The sequence below is a fragment of the Electrophorus electricus genome, chromosome 10 (genome assembly GCF_013358815.1).
Source record: "Electrophorus electricus isolate fEleEle1 chromosome 10, fEleEle1.pri, whole genome shotgun sequence".
Taxonomy (NCBI): Eukaryota; Metazoa; Chordata; class Actinopteri; order Gymnotiformes; family Gymnotidae; genus Electrophorus; species Electrophorus electricus.
Window position 1 is genome coordinate 897501 of NC_049544.1, and position 12500 is coordinate 910000.

The window sequence follows — 12500 nt, forward strand, 5'->3', positions numbered from 1 at the left end:
AACCTCCAGCACACACACCCCCCCCTCCCTGTAGGTCCCTCTCCTTCTCTGTAGGTCCTTTTCAATTTTTCATGCGGATAAAAGTCCCAAGTTTCAAAAATAGCTCCAGCTATCAAATATGTAAAGTACAGCACGGTCGCACTGTAGACACCGAGGAGAGCCAGTAATCAATAACTGCAACAGGGATGAAAAAAGAAACCATGGGGAAGCATTTCAGCGTCTTCCTCTGAAGGGCAGTTAAGCAGCCTGGGTGGCTTCAGAGCTTGGGGGGATGGCGTCCTTCTTTCTTTTCTAAGTTTATTATCTTCCACTCGTTCACGCAGTCCTGCCAAGCGGTCAGGGAGGAGCAGCACACGAGGCCGTTCCCGCGGCTCCGCGCTTCACGCACTCGATAGGGTCACTACTATGGTTACGAGCGTCCGTTACAGTTCGAAAGGAAAAATGATGGGCGAACTTTGAATAATGGAATGATTACCTCACGGACCTGTTGCCTTGGAGACGCAGAGGCACTGTGTTTACCTTGAACTGGATGACAAAATGGTGGGTGCTTCCTTCTTTGGCTCTCTTTGTGCGGTGCGATTAAAACAGGGCTGGTTATGAAGGCCAGCAAACACACCCCTGCACCAGAGCGCTGTATGGACAGGCGGCAGCGGAGGACGTTTTACTCTGTTACTCTATAAGGCTGCATTTCCAAAATGTAGCATAATGACACTACTTTTAATATGGTGTTTATATATATATTTATTTATTTTTAATTAATGCACGGAATTACTACAAAATAGGAAACCACACACAGGGCTTTAGAAAGGCACAGAGCCCAAACCACACAACTGGTTAGGGTGGGTTTTGTTTTTTTGGCTACCCAATACTGTATTAATGATCTATATCCTGGTTATTTAAGAAAATCTCTACACATTTAAAAACTTGAAGTGCCATGTCATGGCCTAAACATTTAAAAACACAAACCATAAATTATACATCAGGATATATCTGCAACAATAAGCAATTGAAAAAAATTCCACAAAATTGACAACTAAACTACTTAGTTCACTAAGCCTACTATCATTAATATTTTATAAAACCATCTTCAAATGACAAGATAATTAAAGTATATTTACAAAAAATTCCCCAATTCAACATTCAAATGGGTGGTCATATCTTTTTTTCCTCACATCTGGGCCTTCTACCAGAGGTCTGGGAGACTGAGGGTGTGGTGCGCTTTTTCACTGGTTCCTGGGATGTACAGGATGAAACGAAGCTACACATCAACACAGAAATACAATGACTCACTGAACCACCTGACCGGGATCTACAGCATGGATACTGGAACATCGTTCAGGCTTTGTGCGTCGCAAATGATGCATGTATATCAGGACAGAGGGAACTGGAGCTCTACGAAGGTGTTAGAACAGATCTGGAGGCTACACACACTTGAGAGGACTCCAGTCACACGGAAGATCCACTGTCCAGGGTCAGACATGAAACATTCAGGATCTGATCCAAGCCGTGACCCCCACGGATGAGCTGATGAGCATCTCAGACAGATGGGGACATGGTCACCATGGAAGCAGAGGACATGCCATGGCAGAATGAGTTCCTCCATGGAACACACCACTGACAGATAGCAGGGGTGTCTGACAAGACAATCCTCCCAAAGGCTGGATAAGGCAAGACTGAAGTCCGGCACAAAGTCAATAATCATGGCAGCACAAGGTCTACTGAAGCAGGTTATCACACCAGACAAACGTTGAAAAAATGCCAGCAACTGAAAGAAGAAGCAGAGAGAATGTGGAAGGTGAATGCCAAAGTTGCCCTAGAGGTGATGAGGGCACTAATCTGGAGGAGGGACTCCAGCACACACCAGCAATTACCACATTAATCTCAAAGCACAAGGTCAGGAACTCCAAAAACACCAGACCACACCCTCCACCTGCCAGACGAGAGGCTATGTGTGAGAAAAGACACACCACTCACTGGAACGGGATTTTTAAACATCTAAAATATACATATTATATATAATAGTATTATATTTTCTATGTTAGAACATAATAAGTAATCTAGACGATCTGACAATATTGTGAATTTAACTTTATAATTTATAACTTTATAATTTAATTTAACTGAATAATTTATGAGGTTTTTTTAGTTGTACAATAAATATATAATCTTTAAGAATTCAGTTACACTGAATATTTTTAACACAGTGTTATTGCAAATAATATTTGAAGTATTTTCATTCACTGACATATAATACATAACGGATCGTTTCCGTCCTGAAACGCCCGTCTTCCTCAGGCAGAATAGCCAGGCTCCTAACGGGAGTCTTTTTAGAATTGATCCATTTACATTTTTGGCATTTTAGCAGACACTCTTATCCAGAATTCCAAAAGTGCTTTGTCATTTCTTCGTAGAACACATCTTAGTACAGTACAGTAGGTTAGAGTCCAACATACCAATGATCTAGAATACTGTAGAATACAGGGATCAGTGTTCATGACTAGAAGTACAAAATACATATAAGCTCTATAACAGACAACATCAGTGCAATAAACAATAAGTACTAGAGTTTGTTAGTCAACATTATCAGTGTAACAAACAATAAGCAATACCCTACAATAAGTACGAGAGCTTCAGTTAGTCAACATAAGAGCAGGGTCAGTGGACATTTAAATACTTCATGAATAGACGGGACTTCAGTCTGCATTTGAAGACTGCAGGGGGCTCTGCTGTCCAGACAGCCAGTGGAGGTTCATTCCACCATCTGGGAGCAGGACAGAGAACAGTTTCCATGCTCGTCTTCTAACTGGTCTTTAATCCTTTTAGTTAGTTTATTTATTTATTTTATTCATACCTTTACATTTTGGCCTTAAAGCTTGTCTTTATATCTCTACTTTTCAGGGAAGGTTTCTAGCAGCTGAGAGTAAAATAGCATCTAAGGAAGGAGAGAAATATAACCCAGGTGTCAAGTTATTTTCATTCAAGTGACGCGTTTTATTCAGCGCCAGCATCGCCACAGCTGCGTAACGACGTACCGTATGACAGCGGGTATGCGTGTTCCACTTCCGCAATCATTCTCTCTCTCTCTCTCCCTCTCCCTCTCTCTCACTGCTGGTCTGCAGTGAAGTGTCATTATACCTGAAAGGAAGATGAGAGACTAACAACGACACCATGTGGGGGCAGCTGCCAACAGAACAGCAGAAGATAAAACCCACGAACAACAACATCAACAAAATCTACAAATACAGCGTGTATTTGTATGGGGGTTTAAAAGACTCCTGCCTTCGCACAAGCTGAACATAGTCAGAACTTGGATATATATAAATATATAAATATTTCATTAAGTAAATGTGCTACAGTTGGTGATAAAGTAGACAGACCTGACATTACTGTGGTCCAGCCGCCAATCCAGTCCTTGTAGAACACTAAACATCTGTCAGTGTGTCCACAGAATTTACGCCGAGGCTTTACTTCCCTTTGAGCATGTTTTTATGACTCTTGCCAGGGCTGTTAACAATATTAGTCACTCTGCACTCTTTGCATATGGTCAGTACAACTAAAATGACAACAAAAGCATAAGTGTCGTATATTAACTAATTTGAGGAGTCATGTTGGCCCAAGCCACATGAAAATATCTGAACAACAGACGGGATATTTTTATAGCGTTGGTTTAATTTCATTTAATGTTTGCTGCAGTCATGAGATGGTCAGAGCCTTTATTTCTACATTTATATAGTTATACAAGCATGTAGCAGTGGAGGATTTGTGTATGTGTGTGTATGGAATACTGCCAACTAGCTGTTTTTTCATTCATGATTGTATAGCACTTGGTCCAGAGATGCTTTGTGCTGACCCACACCTCCTAAGGGACTCTCAATATGGACCTGATAATTCCTCCTTCTCTCTCTCTCTCTCTCTCTCTCTCTCTCGCTCTCTCTCTCTCTCTCTCTGTGTGCACGCACGTTTCCCTCTCAAATTAAACCTGAACTAGGGTTGGGGCAGAGCTCTCGCACTTGTATTATTTAAAAAAAACACCAACCTCTGCTTAATTAATCAAAGGGCTGTCATGCTAAATCTGGACCTGAAGAGAGAAAATAAGACCCAGTGAGAGCCCTGGAGCTACCCAGAGTCCTGAGGGGTGCCATCAGTTCGGGACCTTATTAAAAACAGGAAGGCAGTGTCCTTCCCGCCCCACTGATCAATGATGTAAACACCCGTCACCCACTACTGTCCTGTTATTGTTGTTATTGTTGTTTTTGTTTGCTTTGTAGGTTTTCCTAGCATGCCATGTCTTGAGACCTTTACAGGCAATCAAGGCATTGTTCCACAGAGAGAGAGAGGGAGAGAGAGCGAGAGAGAGGGAGGGGGGGGGGACCTGAACCAGTTCACACATTTGCCTGTAATCACTAGTCGTGTTTGTGAAGGTCTTCGTGGTAAATTAGTTCCTTCCCCCTCCTTCCATGATGCTTTCCTAATGTGTCAAACCGCCAGGTAGCAGGTATTCCAGGTAGCAGATATTCCAGCTGTGACAAACCCTCGTCCTCTAGGAACTTGCTGATCTGTTTTTATTCGGTGAAAAGGAAGTGCTTTGTAAAGTTTTATGGCAGGTTTTATTGGGAGAGCAAATCTTTCTCAGGGTAACCCAGGGAGATGGCCTGGTGCAGGATGAGCGGCGTGTTTTGGGTTTTATCGCTGGTGGAAGAGAGGAGCCCCCCACCCACACACACACACACCCACACACACACACACACACTCACACTCCTAAGGGTGCGACCCTGCTTCTAACACTTGTTCCTGTGCGATATGTCCCTGCAGATAAAGAACGCGGCCGCCAACGTCCTGCGGGAGACCTGGCTGATCTACAAACACACCAAGCTGATGAAGAAGATCGATCACTCGCGCGTCCGCAAGCACCAGCGGAAGTTCCTGCAGGCCATCCACCAGTGAGCAGTTTGTTGGCCATATAGTGTAACCTCAAGGGACCATCTCTGTTTGTTTGCCATATAGTATAACCCCTAGGGACCATCTGTGTTTGCTTGCCATATAGTATAACATCTAGGGACCATCTCCGTTTGTTTGCCCTATAGTATAACCTCTAGTGACCATCTCTGTATTTTTGTTTCTTTGCTTGTTTGTTTTGCGCTGGCCTGCTGACTGGCTGCTAGTCATGGCGTGCGGTGAGGTTATGAAGTGTCGTGTATTTTGGCTCCACCCCTAGCGGCGTGACAAGTCTTTTAGCAGCAGTGTGCTGGACTGACCAGACCGTGTCAGGCGCCTGAGCCATCCCATCTTAAGCTGTCCTGTCGCGCGCCTTGGCTACAGCTCAGTTGTTAGCTCCTCTGCCTGCCACCAGAGATACAAACTTGTTATTCAAAAAGCTTTATTTAAATATACACACATACTGCTGAACCCTTTTGTTTCGTTAGCCAGACAAAGTTATGTTTACACAGCAGTCAGCTGTCTCTCTCTCTCTCTCTCTCACACAGACACACACACACACAGACACACACACACCTGGCTGGGCGCAAAGAGCTGCCTCACTGCTGTCTCGTCTCGTTGCTTTGGTGACTTCACTTGTTAGCCCAGTCCAGCTGCCCTTCCCTGCCCATCTAATGGCCCTCGTTGGTGGGCAGGTTTGGAGCCAGACAAACGTCATGAGAGGCATTTCCAAATAGCAACATTTTTCAGGAGTGCAGGAAACCGGAGGTTTCACGGGCTTTTGGGTATTCAGGACAAGGGGGTACTGTACTGTAGTAGGTTAATGTCAAGGTCTCTGTCAAGGAAATTGCCATCTCCAAACAAATAAAGATCTGATGTTAGTTAGGTTATTAGCCAGCTTCACACAGGATGACAGAGGTTAGACACAGGCGTGAAAGTGGGAGGTCTGTAATAAGGCATCATGCTTGTGTGTGTGTGTGTGTGTGTGTGTGTGTGTGTGTGTGTGTGTGTGTGTGTGTGTGTTTGCAGGCTGCGAAGTGTAAAAATGGAGCAAAGGAAGCTTAGTGACCAGGCCAACACACTGGTGGATCTGTCAAAGGTGAGAAAAGGCATTAACACGTGAAAACACAGACACCTACACTTTCAGAGTAACTCACACATTATGTCTATACACACACACACACACACACATCCACAAAGTGTGTACAGATGAAGAATTTCCTCTTGCTGTCTCCAAAGTGGTGTATACACACATAAACCCATATAGTAATATACAGAACTACACAGTCTAAAACCCAGTAACACACATACCCCTGCCTATCTTAGTATTCGACTGTTTCCATGTTGACCCATTTGTTTCCGTGGCTTTGTGTCTCCTAGCAACCAGAACAAGTGATAAAGCAGGGATGACAGTGGGAGTGTGGAGAAAGAGAGATGGAGAGAGAAAGAGAGATGGAGAGAGAAAGAGAGCGAAATACAGAAATACAGTACGCTCAGATCACAATGAGGAGAGAAACAGAGAGAAAGTGAATACGTAGCGTGTCTCTGAGACTGAAAGGAGACGTTTGGGTAACTAGCATGACCTATGCATCATTACCTCTCCTTCACTCCAAAGTGCACTAGGCAGGGGAAGGCATTACCCAGTGTCACTGCCCCACTGTGCTGTCTGGGCTCCTGTGAGCTCTCCTGCTGTGTGTGGCGCACAAAGGGTTAAGATTCCCTTCACAAAACACAGCAAGCTTCCAGTTAGCGGGAGCAGTTTACTGCATTCAGTTTTAGCTCTTTTGTGACGACAGCTGCCAAACACAGTGTCATCAAAACGTCCACATTAAAGTCACAGCCTAACCAGCTTGATCGTTGGCCACTTAAATATGACACATAAATATACTACAGTACACAACGTGACTAATATGGCCTGTTTCTACTGCTAACAACGCTTGCTTTTAATCATTTACGAGGCGAGACTCCAAGTTTCCAAATGTTTCCAAACTTTCGAACACTCCGACACACCCCACCCTTTCGAAAAAAGGTTTCGACTCGAGGCAGAGTCGTTGACAAAACCCTCACGACTTGGTGAGCAGCGATTAGCTTTCACCGTTGGCAGGGCCTTAAGCATTTGACGAGATGCCTTGTCACCCAGTCAGCCATCTTTGTTTGGCCAGTCACTAGGCTGGAGCACCAATTCAGCGATTATCCAGCGAAGCTGACTGCTACACCCTTGCCAGGGACGCTGGTGTGGTTCTGCCTGTGTGACTTTGTCTTTCCTCCCTCGTTCGTTCCTCTCCTTTACTTCCCTCTCTTCTCCTGTCGTCTGTCTTTTTATATGTTTGTTTTCCCTCTGGCTGCGTGTGTCTGTTCTTCTCTCTCTCTTTCTCTGTATCTCTACCTATACTCGCCCGTCTTCCTCTGTCTGCCTCCATTGTCTCACTCCTTCTCTCTATTCTCGTTTCCCTCCCTCTACGTCTATCTCTCATTGCTCTGTCACTGTTTTTCTTGCTCTGTATGTTTTTATGTTCTTTCTTTCCCTCTGTCTGCATCTGTCTCCCTCCCTCTCATTAATCTCTTTCTCTCCTGTTTTTATCTGTTCTCTTTTTCTCTCTCTGTCTGCACCTGTTTCTCTCCTCTCTCTCTCTCTGTATCACCCCCCCTTGCGAGGAGCAGATGCAGAGTGTGATGTACGAGCTCATGTCCGAGCTGAACGACCGCAGCGAGGACCTGGAGCGTCAGATGCTGAGCCTGGAGCAGCGTGTGGAGCAGCTCACGGCGGGTTTCAGCGCGCTGCCCGCGCACCTGTCAGCCACACTCAACGCCCAGCACGCCGCGCTCATGCACCTACTGCAGGAGCGCGATGCCAAGGCGCTCAGCCCTGCCGTGCCCGCCCTCCTCACGCCGGGCCCCGCCCCCGTCCCCGCCCCAACCTCCACCGCTGCGGCCGGGCAGCCCCCGGAGGACGGCCCCAACGCCGGCCCCTCCGGCTGCTGAAGGGGGGCGGGGAGGGGCTCCACGCACAGGGCCGGCGAGGTTGGGGGAAAACGCCATGGACAAGAAGGCACGGAGTCTGGATAAGAAAGAGAGAGAGACCGAGAGAGGGAGAGAGAGAGAGAGAGGAGGCAAGAAATGAACTGCTTGGAGAGATAAGAGGTTGATGAGGGTGCTGGGAAAAGGGGGTAGAAACCATGAGAGAGAGAGAGGGAGAGATGGAGAGAGTAATTAAATGAATGGCAAATACTTTAATAGGAATCTGCACTAATTAAAGGAAAATGTGTCTCTCCCTCCATCAGGAAACTAATCACCATGACTTTGTATCCTTATGATGCATTTTTATCTAACTGCTAATTGTGTATTAACGAACATCCCTTTAAGAATTCTAACCAATAGTGGCACTCGGCAAACACGTAACACTTCAACACCAAGAAACAGAAAGCGTGACCTTATAACCCACAAACATTCAGTGAAAACACTGTGTCAGTCACCCCCTACACCCCCCCCCCCCACACACACACACACACACAAAGATGCATGCAAACACATGAACGATGCACTAACGCCACACCACAGGACACTGCCAGGTGGAACATCTTCAACAAGAAGTCGCACGAAGACTTGAACGGAGTGCCAGTGATGAAACTGCCATATTTCATGTAATCCATGTGAGAGAGAGAGAGAGAGAGAGAGAGAGAGAGAGAGAGAGAGAGAGAGAGAGGAGTCCCACTGTTATCATGAATGTATACATCTGAAAACACATGCAAGCTCTCTCTCTCTCTCACTGTCTTACACACACACACACACACACACAGACACACACACACTTTTAACTATATCTGCTACCAAAGTGCTCTCTGTCTGTATAAGGGGACTGAGATGAAAGGTGTGGCAAAGTAAGGGAGATGGTGAGAGTGGAGAGATACAAAAAATAATGCCTGATAATATTATGATGGGGAAAAATATTATAGAATCTGGATGGCAAGTTAACCTGCCAGAAAGACTCACAGCCATTTAAGAGAAGCATTTCAAGAGAAGGAAAACGAAGCCAGTCGACACTGAGAAAAACTGCCCTATCGAGGTGTAACAGCTGCTCACGGGAAAATAACTGTAGAATGAAAATTAGTCATTCTGTGAGAGGAATTTAATCAGTCATAACGGAGTGTTGGAATAAGAGACTATTTTACTGCTGACCCCATTTCTACGGAGACCATTTTTGAAAACTGTCTCATAGTGACATCCTGTGGCCGGAATACTGAATTACACTTGCTTGGAATATTGTACATTAATGCTGTTACTGAAATCTAGCTTTGTATCGCTCAGTTTTTTACCATTATGGATTACTAACGCAGTTATAGCTAATATTTACTATTATTATACTATAGCATTCTTCTCATTCGTCATGACAGTTACGATCGCTGTATCAATACCAACTTTAATAATATTAATTGCTGATAAGGGAGTTTCAGTTTGAGGTTAAAATTATTTTGTAATTTTATTTTACCAGAGAGAATGAATAAAGTATATATCTATATAACATGACTGTGCCTGTGCTGAAATCTTTTTTTCTCTTTCTTTCTACACTTTTCAGTGGTTTATTTAGATGGCTAGATCGCTGCTATTCCCCAAGTCCCAGATTTGTATTTTTATTAGGAACCTTCAGGAGGTTTTTATTGTTGCTGTTGAACTGGATTTTTACAGATGAAAAGCCAGCCCTTCTTCTCAAGCTAACCAAATCTCATGAATTAACTAGCTAATAGTATAAGAAGCAGTTTTATCTCTAAACGTCTTCACTCGTTATTTACTGTCTACATTTGGCGTTTTATTTAATTTTAGTCTGGTTACCAACTGAACGTTAGCCATTCAAACCAAACAGCCTCATCGGTGCTAGCTTAGCTAGCAGTTCCACTGACCAGCGTTGTCACATATATTTACATCTTAATATTTGAGATACTCTAGTGTGTCTGCGTAAATAATGCAGGTTTGGCCATTTTTACCCAAGTAGATATACAGTTAACGTGCAGGATGACTAGAAAATATAATTATACAAAGAAAACTGCGTGCTAGCTAACTAGCTAACACGGGTAGCCTAGCTAGTTAGCGCTAGCTAGCGTTAGTTGGGTTAGACAAACGAGCTGCGAACGGAAGACCGTTTCTCATATTCATTTTATCGCTGGGCGCACTTTGTTGTACCTAAATAGTCAATTTTACAATGTGTTTAAATCTAATTTAACTTTAGGAGTGTTTCTGTTAAACGCACCGGTTTCTCTGAGTGGAAGTCTAACACTGCGGTTTGGGTGACGTGGGTGTACCCCCTCTCCTCCTCCAGTGCCCCCGCCTGCTGCCCCGTTCAGTCAGCATGGCCCGGTGCCGGCCCAGTTCCCTCCGCAGACACCCCGGGGCCGTGGGGTAAGTGTGGCACAGGCACAGGAACCTGGTGAGCCTGCCCCGTTACACAAGGACAACCCGGGGGGAGAAATGACCTTCTAGGAGTGAATTCGTTTAGATATGAATAATGAAAAGGGGCGTTAGAGCGTGCCAAACCAAGCTGCACTAACAGCTGCAGTAAGATAATGGCTTTACAGTTCGAGTCTCTTCCATCTAAGCCTTTAAAAACATCCCTTTAATGAAGGAGTGTATTGATTGTTTGGCTAAATAACTCAATCATCTTTTGTTCCTAGACCATCTATAAACATAAAGACACTTGTACGTTTTAAAGGACCAATTAATATTTCTAGCAGTAGCAAACAATACTTTTGAAAGAGATTTTTTTAAAACATCTTTTCTGTGAAGTGTCTCATGTGTTAAGAATCTGATTGCATTGTAGTTCCTGACTGAATCAGGTTACACTTCACAGAGCAGGTCCGGGTCCCCCCATGTGGAGGCGGCCATGTTAAAAATAGACTTGGTGCAGTACCGCTGACACATCCGGGCCACTAGGTGTCAGTATAATGGTGGTTCCCTAATGTGAAGACAAATCACTGAACAAAATGACTTATTGCTCCTTTAACTTCACAATCCTCTGCTCACAATACATATTTCGCATCAGGTTGCCTGTACCAATCGAAACAGAGCTAAGACCTCGTTCTAAAGATCCTGGCCATGAGGAAATAGAAACTCAGTTCACTTTGAAAGGACATCCGCTGTATGTTGCAAAGAAAAAACACTTTAACTCAAAAGAGATCCAGACAACCTGTCTAAACAAAACAGGAATGCTCCACTGGAGAAATGCACTTATATTAGCTTCACAGCAAGCATAGAACTACTGTCTGTGAACTCAGGCCATAAATATTTACATTTACATTTACAGCATTTAGCAGATGCTCTTATCCAGAGCGACTTACAAAACATCCTAGTACAGCACAGTAGGTTAGAGTCCAAGATACCAATGAACTAGAATACTGTAGAATACAGGGATCAATACTGATGACTAGAAGTGTGAAATACATATAAGCTGTATAATAAACAACAATCAGTGCAATAACTAACAGTATCAAACTATACGTGCTAGATGTTAGATACTGGAGCCTTTCTGTCTTCAGGCACCCAACGCAAGGTCTCTGCCTATCAGCCATGACATGGCAGCTTGACCGCTAGCTTGTCACCCGGTCATCCGCTCCCTCTTCTTGTCTCCTTTACCCCTCCCTTTCTTTCTCTCTCTCTCTCTCTCTCTCTCTCTCTCTCTCTCTAAGCACAGCAGTGGCTCGTTCATGCAGAGAACATCTAATCTTTACTAACCTTGTCTCTTTCCTTTCTACATAGACCCTTAGAACATGCCTCACTTTTCCCCGTCACCCTGTAGATTTAGATAGTAGATATAGGACACATATATACTCTGTGCTTTCCTCAATAAAGTGGAACTCTCTTGATTCACTACCCTGGTGTCAGTGTCTCTTGACCTTCCCGGATTGTTCCGGCTACAGAGGACGGAGGGCAGAGGGTAACTTAGAGGAGATCGAACCTGAAGTTCTGGTCAGTTTGAACCAGTTTCTAACACTAGAGTTTCAGTTACTCAACAAAGGTGCAACACACACACACACACAGAGTCACGTTTGGCTGACACATTTTACCTTTAAAGCGTCGAACAACTTTAGTTCAGTGGCTGAGATTGTTATAAAACCAGATGTGTAAAATATTCTGAAATGTAGTTACTTGAAAAAGAGTTACTTTATTAGAAATTCAGTTTAGGTATTTTTCAATTATACCTTTTACTGCATGAAATAATCTGTACTTTTGTCTTTATCTGAGTAATTGTGCCTTTAAGTCCAACCTTCAAACCACAAACATTAGCTGTGGCTCAGGTGACGGGACCTTTGTGCTGCTGGTATCATGTCTAGCAGCTGAGGCTAAAACTCTCAGGGCAGACTGTCTGCCAGTGCAGAGTGGACGTGTGAGTGTGTGTGTGTGTGTGTGTGTGTGTGTGAGTGTGTGTGTGTGTGTGTGCGAGTGTGTGTGTGTGTGTGTGAGTGTGTGAGTGTGTGTGTGAGTGTGTGTGTGTGTGTGTGTGTGAGTGTGTGCGTGAGTGTGCGTGTGTGCGTGAGTGTGCATGTGTGTGTGTGTGCGTGAGTGTGTGTGTGAGTGTG

The 12500-nt window shown here is 44.3% G+C and overlaps 1 protein-coding gene across 1 annotated transcript in view; it reads left to right on the forward strand.

The window, feature by feature from the left end:
- Positions 1-7917, forward strand: part of kcnn3 (potassium intermediate/small conductance calcium-activated channel, subfamily N, member 3) — a 47461-nt gene extending 39544 nt beyond the window's left edge. Inside the window, exons 8-10 of the mRNA XM_035530686.1 lie at positions 4813-4940; positions 5965-6034; positions 7597-7917. Of these exons, the coding sequence (XP_035386579.1) occupies positions 4813-4940; positions 5965-6034; positions 7597-7917 (519 nt within the window). The remainder of the gene's footprint in view (positions 1-4812; positions 4941-5964; positions 6035-7596) is intronic.
- The last annotated feature ends 4583 nt before the right edge of the window (positions 7918-12500 follow it).